General features: G+C 30.3%; 1 protein-coding gene across 1 annotated transcript; it reads right to left on the bottom strand.

The window, feature by feature from the left end:
- Positions 1-8,150: 8,150 nt before the first annotated feature.
- On the bottom strand, positions 8,151-11,082 carry LOC123197467. The gene is made up of 5 exons (XM_044611786.1): positions 10,468-11,082; positions 10,276-10,379; positions 9,493-9,664; positions 9,269-9,391; positions 8,151-9,187 (listed from the first exon to the last, which is right to left on the bottom strand). Exons 1-5 carry the CDS (start codon positions 11,071-11,073, stop codon positions 8,285-8,287), a joined length of 1,908 nt encoding a protein of 635 aa, XP_044467721.1. The 5' UTR covers positions 11,074-11,082; the 3' UTR covers positions 8,151-8,284.
- Positions 11,083-13,195: the final 2,113 nt, after the last annotated feature.

The following is a 13,195-nucleotide window of genomic DNA, read 5'->3' as shown; positions in this document are numbered from 1 at the left end:
CGGGCCGGGCCGGCCCATTAATATATGAAGGCACAAGGCCCGGCCCATATATAAATGGGCCTTAAATGGGCCGGGCCGGGCCGGGTTTTGAATATTTTTTAAAATTTTTAAACAAATTATTTTTCAAATTATAAAACATAAATAAATATATATTATAATAATATTCAAATAGATTGAATTCATTTAATATTTAATCTATTTGTAATATTTTGTAATGATAAAATTAAAATAAAATTATAAACACAAAGAATTATTATTTACGAATTTAGATATATTTTGAAAGATAATTAATAAGCAAAAAAATGAGATTGAAAATATAATAAAATAATTGAGATTAGAGATTTGTAAATGGGAGTGAAAATGAAGAAAAATTAAATAGGTTTATATAAAAAAATAAATTAATTAAAAAATAAAAAAAATAAAGGCCAAAGCTTCTGCTACAAGGCAGAAGCCTTGTTTGGCTTCTGCCGCAGAAGCCAGCAGCACAAGGCAGAAAATCTGCCAATTAAAATTAAAAAATATATATATATAAACAGTATTAGGCCGGGCCGGGCCAGCCCACGGGCTTAATATCAAAGCTCGAGGCCCGGCCCAGTAGGCACATGGGCCTAGCCCGATACGCTACAGTGTCAGGTCAGGCTTTCTCGTGCCGTGCTTTTTTTTCGTGTTTTGTGCCGTGCCTCCCTTCAACCCGACCCAATTGACGTGTCTAGCCATAGCTATGCTTAATAAAAGCTTTCTTCTAGCTTTTGAGGCAACGACTGGTGCCGCCCCTGAACTGCCCAAGCCGCTAAAATCTCTTCCGACAAACTCACGGTTACAACTACTCATTAATCATGTCTCCAGTCCAGTGATTCAGACAGGCTTGTTCCACCTTCAACAGATTCACGTGCAAACAGCTTTCTTTTCGGCCTTTTATTTAAATTTTAAAGTCTTGTGCCATACAATCTCGTACTTATGGAAAAGTTTCTTTGTTTGCTTTTTTTTTTTTTTTTTAATATGAAAGACTTATTCCCATTTAGGTTTATTCTATTGTAAAGTGATGTTTATTAATTTTTACAAATTTAAATATTTATTTATTATCTAATTTCTTTCAAAAACAAAAATAATGTTTTTGTTATTAGATAAAGATGATATCTTCGTCATTGAAAATTCAAATTATCTAATTTTCAAAAATTTAAACTCTCACCTATTAGTTAAATTTGATTGTTATTATTAGAGATAAAATTATCATTTAAAAATTTTATTTAAAATTATATTTTAGATTACCCTTAAGTTTTGAATTTTTTATTTTTACACCTTAACTTCGTATTTTCTACGTTTAAAAACTCAATTTTTCCCCTAATTCTAGGATTGCAAACTTTTTTCCATATCCTAGCCCCCCAACTTTTTAGAAAGTTACAATTGAACCCAACTTTCTTTCTCCTCTCCGGTGATGATTTGTCAGAGACGACGGTTGGATCTCTTCCTCCTCCCTTTCCTCTCTCTCTCGGTCACCTTCCTTTCGTTATTCGACCGTCTTCGTAGGAGGTGAAGACTTACCGTCTAAGTTTGAGATGAAGACCGTTGGATAACAAAAGGAGGGTGATTGGGAGAGAGAGGGAAGGGAGGAGGAAGAAATCTGACCGTTGTTTCTGACAAATCATCATCAGAGAGAAAGAGAAAGGAATATGAGTTCGATTGTAATTTTCTAAAAAATTGGGGGTAGTTGTATATGAAAAAAAGTTTACAACCTTATACTTGGAAGAGGAGAGGGTGAGGGAGAGTGAGTTTTTAAACCTAGAAAATATGAATTTAAAGGATAGAAATAAAAATTTTAAAACTTAAGAATGATCTTAAAATATAAATTTAAATAAAATTTTTAAATAATAATTTTACTTTAAACAATAATATTAAAATTTAATAAATAGATAAAAATTTGAATTTTTAATGCGAAACAAATACCAGTTTGAGTTTACAATAACCCAGGGTGAGAATATGTCTTTTGGGCTTAATTTAAAATTTGGTTGGCCAATCGCTGCCCTGGATAAAAGAGTTTGTCAAAAAATGACGATATTCTCACGCGAACAGGGACCACTTGCATCCATTTATCACGTGGACGTGCTTCACCCTAATTGTGATAAGAGTCATCACAATTCACTGAATCCAACCAAACAAAAACCGTTGTTCCACCTAATTTTGCTTTCATTTCTGCCGTGAATTAAATGATGTTTTATTTTTAATTTTTATAAATAATAATATATTATTATATAATTAAATATTATTTTATTTTTAATTTTTAATTATTTAATTATATAATAATACCTTATTATTTATATACAAAGTTATATACAAAAATTGTTAGATTATGTTAATAGCTCCATTTCTAAACACACTTTTATAATATAAAAGGGTTTCTTTAAATCCTATTTTATACCAAAAAAAAAAAAAAGAAGCAAAAAAAACCCTATTTAGTTAGGGTTTTGTTGACTTACACAATTAGTATCTCATTTTGATGAATACTTCGTTTAGGTTAAAAATTTTAAAAAATAATGATAATAATAATAATACATTTTTTATTATAGTTATCAGTATTTTATGATACATAATATGTATTTTATGATACGATACGATACAAAAAAAGAATAATATATATTATAAAATGTGTTGAATTAATATGATACAATGCAAGTATACTATGATATGATAGATATTACTGATATAGATGGATATACTTTTTTAGAAAAAATAATTATGTAATAGAGGTATATATAAGAAATTTTAAAATTTTAAAGGTATTTATGATATTTTTTAAAATAATGATGTGATAATTATTAATTTTTATTATTTTATTAATATTTTTATATTTTATTTTTAGAAAGTTGTATCATATGATATGATATAATATTCGATATATGATACGGCAAATTATGCTTTCAATATATGAAACGATAAATAATTTGACTACCATGCTTTTGATTAATTTGATGAACACTTAAAATGACTTTTTGTCAAATTTTTGTGTTATAATAAAAGGAATCATATGGCCACCAAACACAATTTTGAGTGGCAAAGGAAAGAGAAACCCAATAATAATAGTGTGGATTCAAAACCAGTATATCTAAATAAAATTCTTAATTTATCTAATAGAATAATTATATAGCCAAGAGTATTTATATCCATTCGGTTTGCTCGTTTGTCAGGTTTAATTTAAACTCCTCTAATCTTATCAAGTTATTAACTTCCCTTAAAAGGCGGAACTATTTTAAAAATGCTATTTTAATTTTTTTTACACAAATACCCCTCAATTATACTTTGTCTTCTCCTTTACCATTTTCTTCGCATATCTCATATTTGAAGGTAAATAATCGTGATATCATTTTTAAATTTCGTAGTATAAACAACAAACAAACCCAACAAAAAATGACAAATAAATCTAGGAAATCTCTCAATCTTCCCAATAGTTCATGGTGACATTACTCCTATGGTGTGCGTCGAAATGGCTATATTGATAGTGGTGACATGCCTTGCAAGGCAGTGTCACTAGCATCTAGGGATGACAATTTAGATCCGATTTTAAGAGTCCCAATCCTAACGGAGAGAGGATTCTCTGATAAAAACGAAAAAATAGGCGGGGATGGAGATAAAAAAAATCTCCGTAATCGGGGATGACTCAGGGACGGGGATACATATGTCCCCGCCCCGCCCCCTAATCTAATATATTAATATAATTTTTTTTGAACTATTAAATTCTATAAACTTTTACATTATGATTTATTAAAATCATAACTTTAATTTTACTAATTTTTGAATTATCAATTATCAGTTTTTACTAATTTCTGAACTATTAATCTAATATATTAAAAAAACTTCAGAATCTCATTATTATAAAATGAAAATGAACCAAATTAATTAAATTTAATGTTATTACAAAATTACCCTAAATCACATACATATTTACTAAAAACTATAACCTTTGTATTTGAACATACAAATCACATACAAATCTACTAATGAAAAGATTGATTATTGTATATTGTTAGATTTTGTAAAAACTTTGTATTTGAACTAAAATAACAATGAATATTTTATAGCTCTTGTAACAAGTGATATTTTGAAAAAATATGATTTATTTTATTTATTGAAATACATGAAGAAATTAAAATTTATATTTATGGGTATGGGGAGGGGATTTTTCCCCGCGGGGATAGGGAGGAGATTTTTCCCCACGAGGATGGAGAGGAGACAGGGATTCTTTGTTATCCCCAGGCTAAGGACGAAGATTGATATCCCCTACGAGGACGGGGGCGGGAATTGATATCCTCTCCCCGCCCCTCCCCGTTGCCATCCCTACTGGCATTGTTCATCACCTTCCTTTGTTTTCTCTTGATTTAGAAAAATGTTGAGGTAATAGTTTAGCTTTTTTTTAAAAATATATATATTTAAATAAAAAATTATTTTAGTAATTTATCTTTTATTATTAATATTATCTTATTTATTTTGTCAAATAATAAAAAATTTTGATGATTTTCTATCATTTATACGTTTGTGTAACAAAGATTGACTTGCTATAGTTTCTTTTCTAGAAAAGAAAACATCAATAGTTAACTTGACAGAAAAGAAAAAAAATTACATTTTTCCTTTTTCTACCAAGTTAATTAACTAAAATCATTGGTTTTTGTTTTAGAGTATCAATTATTTGGTATGCATTACAATAAAATTCAGTTTGCACGAACTTAGGTTCTATTTAAGCATCAATATCATGGTAGTTAAATCGTATATCATATTGTATACGTAATTTTTTATATTATGTATCGAGTATTGTATCATATGATACAGTTTTTAAAAAATAAAATATTAATAAAATAATAAAAAAACCTAATAGACACATCATCGATTTGGAAAATAATACAAACATTTTTGAAAATTTAAAATGTCTCATACATACTCTTATTATATCATTATTTTCTCTAAAAAATTAAATATATTAATTTGTATCGGTAATACATATTATATCATTAGATACGTCCACTATATTGTATTAATTTAATACACCTCATAACACGTATAATTTTTCTTTTGTATCATATCGTATCATAAGATATATATCATATATCGTAAGATATTGATAACTATGATCAATATATGAATTATCTTAGACCATAAAATTTTCCTGTTGTAATTTTCATAGAAATGAAAAGAACTAGTTTAATTTGTTTGATTGCAAAGATTCATCTTATGTAGAACATTGACATACATATATATAAAAGTTATAATAGTAGGTAGAGGAAATGTCCAATATTATAAGAGTAGTACATTATGCGTACAACTTTATACACAATTTTTATGAACAAAGAACGAAGTATTATCATATGTTTAAATAGTTAAAAATTAAAAATAAAATAATATCGAAATATATAATGATACATTATTATGTATATAATATTATTGATATTTTAATTAACTAGATAATATCAATATTGTTTCATTTTGGTGGGGGCAAAACAAAAGAATTTTGTGAATATATAAAACAACCTTATTTTCACGTGAATAAGTTCATGGTTCACGTGAACAAGACTTCTTTTGCATGCATTTCTCACGTGAATAATTTGATTGATTGGCCATGGAAATGGACAAGAAACCAAACATGTTCAAGATTATATGTAAGAAATTCATTTATTTTAGATCAAATCAATTGATTTGATTAAATCTTTCGAATCAAAATTTACAGGATTTGTGCTGTCCTTGACCACTGACACGAACTGACTTCTTCTGCAACATGTAAATCTCACTGGATCTGCCTGTTTTCTCTGTTGGGATTTTGTTATATGCGGCTTCCCTTTGGGGTGGTGGGTCTCTCTTTCGATCGCCCAAAAAACGTAACTCAGGGTTTCGATTTTCTGTAGTATACTATTCAAATTTAAGTTAATCAGCTTATGATTTTTACATAGAGGGAGAGAGTTCATACTATTGGAGAGTTGGTCTTTCTTTTGGCTGTTGGGTCTCTCTTTCATTGGCCACACAAGATAAGTGAAGATTTCAATTTTTGTAATAAACTACTCAAATCTAAGCTACTCAGCGTAGGATTTGTTCATATAGAGAGAAGAGGGCTCATATTATTCAAGCATTGGCCTTTTATGAGAGAACCTTCTACTTTACCACACTTCTTTTAAAATTTGGGTTAAAGACAAAAATATTAAAAATATTAAAAATTATTAAAAATTTATAACGTTTTTTTTTTTAAATTTAAAAATATAAAAGTTTCATTTAATGTTTGAAAAGTGACAATTTCCCTATAAGGTTTCGAAGTCATCTTCAAGCATATGCTTAAAATGGGTTATTTATTATAATTATTTTTGTTAAAGTTTTGTTATTACATGCTCTGTTTGCTTTCATAGAAAGTATAGAAAAAGAAAAAGGGAAAAAGAACTCGGAAATGTTATTTTAGAAAGTTATATTGCCATTGTTGTTGCTCGCAGGAGAAAGAAAAGGTTTGTACTTTATTTGGTTTTGTGAACCAAGTAGCAGTTGAGGATTCGTTTGGGGGGCTTTTGTAGAAAGAGGTTTTACTGAAAATCGGTACTGCTTTGAAAAATAAAATTGATTGGGTTTTTGTAAAGGCATTCATCAACTGATTCTTTGAAAAGCAGTTGAGATGCTCATTTGATCTCAAAATGCACTTCACCTTGGGGCAATCACTCACAGGTCAAGGGAGAGTTTTTCAAGGCTTGAATGTAGAAACAGTTTTGCGTAGGTTTGATTCTCCGGTGCTGTGGAAATTTTATACTTAAATAGGAAGTATGTCAGCAAAATCACTATTATTTAACCTAATTGCAGAATTATAAAACTTGATTATTCTAAATAGATCATGTTATAAAATACTGTAATTCGTAGATTAGGGATATAGACAAATATGTTTGTGTCATTTTGTCAATTAAAAAAAGATTGAATGTCAAGCTCTGAGCTAAATCTTCCTTCCTAGTTTTTACAGAATACGTTGTGGAATAGGGTGCCAAAAGAAAAGGCTACACGTTTACAGTTGAAAGAACCTTTTCTGTTTGTTTTAGTTAATGCTAAAAGGGTCAATTAGACTCTCTCTTCAAAAGCCTAATAACTTTCATTGATCTATACTTATAATTCAAATTAATAGTTATAATATGCAATGTATCGGTTTGTCTCCAAATGATCATATTGGGATCATAAAATAAATTATTTTAGACTACACTTTTACCTACTTTTATTAAACGATCAAAAAGTTTAATCAATACATGCCCACGTTATTCCAACGGTATGTTGTGAGGCCAATACAAATATTCAGATTTGGCTCTCTGTTCTCAGTGACAATAAATTTAATTTTCTGACATTAGCGACTTCGGGTGGGCAATTCTGAAGTTAGGATTTGTACTTGGTAGAAAAACCAAAAACACTCGTGACTGTTTGAAAGTGTTTTAAAGGTTGTTCTTAGTTGTCTGAAAATGCTATTAACTTTTGTTAATGATTTTAATTTTCTGTTTCGGTTCACTATAGAGGTAAAAAATTTATATTTTTTCATAGTGTCTGAGAATTTAGACTTTTATTGATACTGTTAGATTGTCTAGGAAATAACAGTTGGAAAATCTTAAGCTTTATTATGAAATATTATTAGAAAAGCACTTTACTTTTTTGTACTTATTCATGTGGTTTCTTGATTTAGGGAAGCTTGGAGTGGTTGTGAAGCTGATTGAGAAACCGAGGATGGTATTGAAGTTCCTTTGGATGCAAAATGACATTGGAGTTGCGCTGGACCAAATGGTACCAGGGCATGGAACAATCCCTTCAAGTCCTTATTACTTTTGGCCTAGGAAAGATGCCTGAGAAGAGCTCAAGGCTACTTTAGAGAGCAAGCCATGGATTTCTCAGATGGAGAGGATCAATCTTCTCAATCAGGCTACTGATATAATCAACTTGTGGCAATTTTCAGAAAGGTGTAGTTTAAAGTTTTGAATTTTGTTTTGTTTGTGTCTAGTATTAATCGTTGACAAAATTCTGATGTCAATAGCAAAACACCGGCTTTTTAAGTGAAGGTTTGAAAGGCACTCTATTGCAATGAGTTTATCAGAATTATTACTTCTTATCAGAAAGCCTCATGAATTTTGGTTCTCAGATCATTTTAGATTCTGAATAAAAGCATGTCTCAAAAAATGTCTTTATTTCCAACCAGAGTCTGGATGTACAGCTGCATAGCAAAATGAACTAAAGAATGGCGTAATAGAGTAACTATGAACTTTGGCTAGGCAAAAATTGAATATTTATACTAAACTGCTTTTCAGATCCTCTGAGCTGGTATAGTCCTCTTTGAAAATTGCTTCCAGTCTGTGTTTGAATTCTGTTCATGTAATTGTTTTCTAAAATTCAACCCTTGTGTGTTCGTCATCCTATATTTCCTCTCCATAGCTTTTATCATCGGACACTCTTTAGTTTCTGGTGAATCCAGTTTTTCTGATGGGTGAGAATGCTTGTTATTTATTTCCTCGACTGCGAGACATTGATGGTCATCTCCATTATTCACTCTGTTATATTCGTGTGTGATCATGGGCAAGCTTGGTTTTCTGTTAGAATCCAATTCATTATTTGTTTGCCATTGTCTATTCGCTTCATTCTTTTCAGTGTCATCATCTTTATCTGAAGCTACTTCGTTTTCCTCCTCATCATTTTCTGACTCTGAACCTGGATACTGTTTCAAAATGAATGCTCCTCCAGCATTTCTGTCATTTTCTTCCAATTCTTTGAGATGAATCTCATCACTATTTTCAGCTAAGTCTTTGCCTCCTGATTCTGAGCCAAGGTTGTCCACGGGGTGGTTTTTGTCGAAATCCAATCCATCGCTTGAACCCTCATCTCCCTCTCTGACTGCATATTTGTCACTTTGAAGGTTAGATTCAGAACAAGCACCGTGTAGATGACTGGAACCACCGTCATCATCTGAATCATAGTCTTGTGATTCAGATCTTGAGAGTTCAATAGCAGCCCTTGCAGCCGCTGCCGCATAAGCAGCTGATTCAAAAGCATCTAGAGCAGCTGCACCTACATCTCTATATTTCTCTCTTGTTTTCACAGATTCAGGTAACTTCTCATCTAGGCCGAACTCCATGGAGAAACTCTGTGGATCGTCTCCAAGCTTCACATCATCAAAGTTAGCCGATTCCTTAGGCTCCTGTTGCTTTGGTTCCTATAATCATAGAAAATACTCATTTAGCGATGAAACATAAAGAAGCTTTTGAAATGTGCCAAAGCATGCAAATTTCCAAACCTTGACAGCAGCAAGAACATCTTCCTCCAAGTGCAGAGTGATACCAATCTCAGCAGAAATCTCCTTCAGCACCTTCAATCTGCTTTCCAAGCTAGGCCGTCGCGACGACAACTTCTGCACAATCTATAAAAATCCAAAGAACAATCCCCCATGTAAGAAGGTAAAAGAAAGCAACAATTGTTTTCATCAAATCATTCCAAACAAGCAATGAACTTCTTAATTACCTTAGGATTAACTGCACTGTTGTTGCGCAATTCAATAGCTCGAGCAGCAAATTCTTTCCCAAACCTCATCGTTAACATCTCTCGAATTTTCAGCAACTCAGGAAACTCCCCACACCTCGAAGATGCAAAGATCAAGCTTGATACTGCCTCCCTCAGCTCTTCAGGACATTCCCTATGTAAAATATGTAAGAAAATTTCCCAAAAGGTAGACAAACATTGCTATTGTTTTATATTAATAAAACTCGGATTAATATATAATCCAATGAATTATGTTTTGTGGGTATGCCGTGATCAATTTTATTAAATGTCTCATACACAATAATGTAATTGTAGATTATTAAATATATTGAACTTGTGATGAAAGTACCCAATAAACTAGTTTGTAGATTATTAAATATATTGAACTTGTGATGAAAGTACCCAATAAACTAGTATAAAATGAGGCTAAATTCTTATTCCCAATATATGCACAATAAACATTCATTAAAATATCATTATTTTGGAAGCATACGAGAAAAGAAGATTAATTTCATTGATCGATAATTGAAAAGATTTGAAGTCAATTTTATATCAATTATGATATATCAGATTTGTCTGAATCTTTAAATCTTTAATTTCATGAAATTTATAACTTGTATGCATAAAAACTTGTTGCCATTTTAATTGATTGATTATATGAATATAGTGTACGAGTTTGTGTAATTAATCTTACCAAATATTCATGCACATCAATAAACATGCATATCTCAATATCCAAAGAATTTAGTTTGCAAGATAACTTACTTGTTCTTTTGAAAGAGCATGACTCTTTCGATCAGTAGGTGGCAGTAATTTTCTATCATAACAAGCACATCCAACATGTTCTCCTCTGTAATCACATACTCAACCTGTGAAGAAAAATCCATTAAAATTTCGACACACAAACAAATAAATGCAAAGAGGTGAAAAGGGTCGAGAGAAAAGTTGATTACTAACACGAAGAAGAGCTTCTTCATGGTGGCCGAGGGTAAGTAGCTGGATAACATCAGACCTGGCATACGAATATCGAGCTTGGCGCTGGTTCTTCATTATAGCATCTCTTGAAACAGCAAGCTTAACGATGGTTTTAAATTTAGAGGCTTTGAAATTCCTTCTAAGCAACGCATCAAGCGTCCTCCCCATCTTCTTCACTTTTTGTTTTGCTTCAACTCTTCTCTTGCCACTGCTCTTAATACCCTCCAAAACCAAAACCAAAAGACAAAGCAAAACAAACCCAATTTGCAACTGGTTTTGCAGTAGCAAAAGCGTGCAAGGATCAAATGCTTTTATATATACAACAGAAAACCAGCTGGATCCTGAACGGTGTCTGGATAGTATCAAAGAGGATGAATATTTTGACGTGTAACAGTTGTTTATAATCCTGTGGTTTGAACTTGAACGTGGCAAAGTACTTTGGTCAGGTTTTGGTGGCCTATTGAGAAGAAGAAGAAGAAGTTTCTTGTTGGTTTTCACGTTGTGAATGGTCACAAAAATGACCGCTTTTTCTTCAGCAAAGAGGGGGTCAAGGGTCAAATCGAAACACGGACGGAACTGCCCTTTCATTGTCACTTGCTTTTTCTTTTTGCCGACCGGAATGATACGCGTAAATATTTTTTAACACATTTTTTAATATAAAAATAAAATAATATTACACCTATTAGATACATAAATATATTATCATATAATTAGATATTATTTTATCTTTAATTCAAAATCATTTAATCATATGATAACACATATAAATATGTTCATATTTGTGTATTCAAAATAGGTACATATAATTTTATTAATATATAAATAATACGTTATCTAATTAAATATTATTTTATTTTTAATTCAATATTATTTAATGATTTAATCACTCAATTATTTGATAACACATATCAAATATGTATTTACTTATATCTTTAAAATGGATTGGCATTTTTTTATTGCTATGTGAAACTCTAGGAATCATTTTCTTTATTTTTTTATTCTATTTTTGGATTGAAAATTGCTATTAATGATGTTATGGTTTTTTAAGAGAGCATTTAGTTCTGATAATTTTATTACCATAATTATTACAAAAATAGATTATTTAAAAAATTATTAGATATGTTTAATAAAAATTAATAATTATAAATAATTTATGATTGAACTAATAAAATAATATATATATATTATTTTATTTAAATATCTTGAGGTATAATTATTTTAAAATATTTTTCGTATTATTTGTTATATTAATTAAAAATAAAAATATTTTATCTTAAAAAAATTAAAAAAATAATGATGAACTTGAAATAGAATAAAGATTATTTTGATTATCTTAAATTATATAATAATTAAATTATCTATTATATTATCTCTCATATTATCAAATGTCCCTAAAATGGGATTATTAATTGTAATAGAATATACAAATGGTAATAAAATTAATTAATTGAAAACAAAAGACACAATTCGATGGTTTGTGGTCTTAATATTGAAAAAACAAAGTCAAAATTTGCTTCTCAAAAGATCGACTTGCTCAAGGAATTGCATGGAAATTCATGAAATGCTTTCGCAATCTTAAAAAAAGGATGTCAGAAAAAGAAAAAAAAATCCAAATCCAAGCAAAGTAAAAGAAAAAATTAATTCACGCGGACCAATTCCCACCAAAAATATTAAAAGGAAATCAAAATTTCAACTGCTGAGCCTGAGAGCAGCAAAATTAGAAATGGAGGGGCTTTAATATTGTCATTGTCAGGTTTAATTTTCTAATTTCTTCCGAAGAAAAAACACAAAGAGAAGCCTACAAGAAATCCTGTGGCTGACCAAATTGGCCAAAAGGGTGCAGGTCTCCCTGGTTAGGTAATGGGTATGTTGCCACGGTAGCCATGACTACTTGTCTGCAATGGGGATTTCAATGGTTCTGTTACAGTCAGTGCCTCCAGTTGAGGGGCACTATTGAGTTGGAAATTTCATTGGGGGAAATAGTAAAATATTTTAACATGCTGCAATACTTGTCTGTGTTGGAAGATTTATTATTAAATGACTCACTAACTCGTATACTGCAAGGCCTGATGTGCAGACGCAGACACCAATTCTCCAGCTTCACTTGTACGCGTATCAAACTACAAAAACACACAATTTTAATACACAAATATATATATATAATATATCATTATGTAATTAAATAATTATAAATAAAAAATAATATAAAAAAAAATGGGTTTTTTCCTTTTATAATTCATTGATAGCTTATTTTGTCAGACGATTTTCTTTTATACACAGGTGTTCGAAAGAGGAGAATCAGAATATCCTATTGAAAAACCAATAAAAATTTGGTTAAATCTGATATGCAAGATAAACTTACTCCCAAAGGTAAGGACAATTCCAAGCATAAGAGGACAAAAATTCAAATCCCTTCTAACGACAACCACTCATTGTATCTAAGATTTTACCTGTTCAATGGAATCATTTCTGATCCAAAGAAACAATCTAACTCAAATAAGATTTCCTTGTTACTAAGGAAAAAATAGATAAAGAAATGTTAGTTGGAATCCTGTCATTTCAAGTCTACCACTTTTCTATGTACATCTGCTTTGACAAGTCTTAACCCTAAAAAACCAATAAAAAAGAAAGGGATGTAACAATACAATAAAGTTGATTAAAACTGAGAAAACACTAATTACAAACTATAAATTTAAGGGAAAAGGGAGGG

This window comes from Mangifera indica, chromosome 15, assembly GCF_011075055.1.
Source record: "Mangifera indica cultivar Alphonso chromosome 15, CATAS_Mindica_2.1, whole genome shotgun sequence".
Taxonomy (NCBI): Eukaryota; Viridiplantae; Streptophyta; class Magnoliopsida; order Sapindales; family Anacardiaceae; genus Mangifera; species Mangifera indica.
The sequence above is the reverse complement of the archived record's forward strand: the minus strand, read 5'-3'. Positions and strand labels throughout refer to the sequence as shown.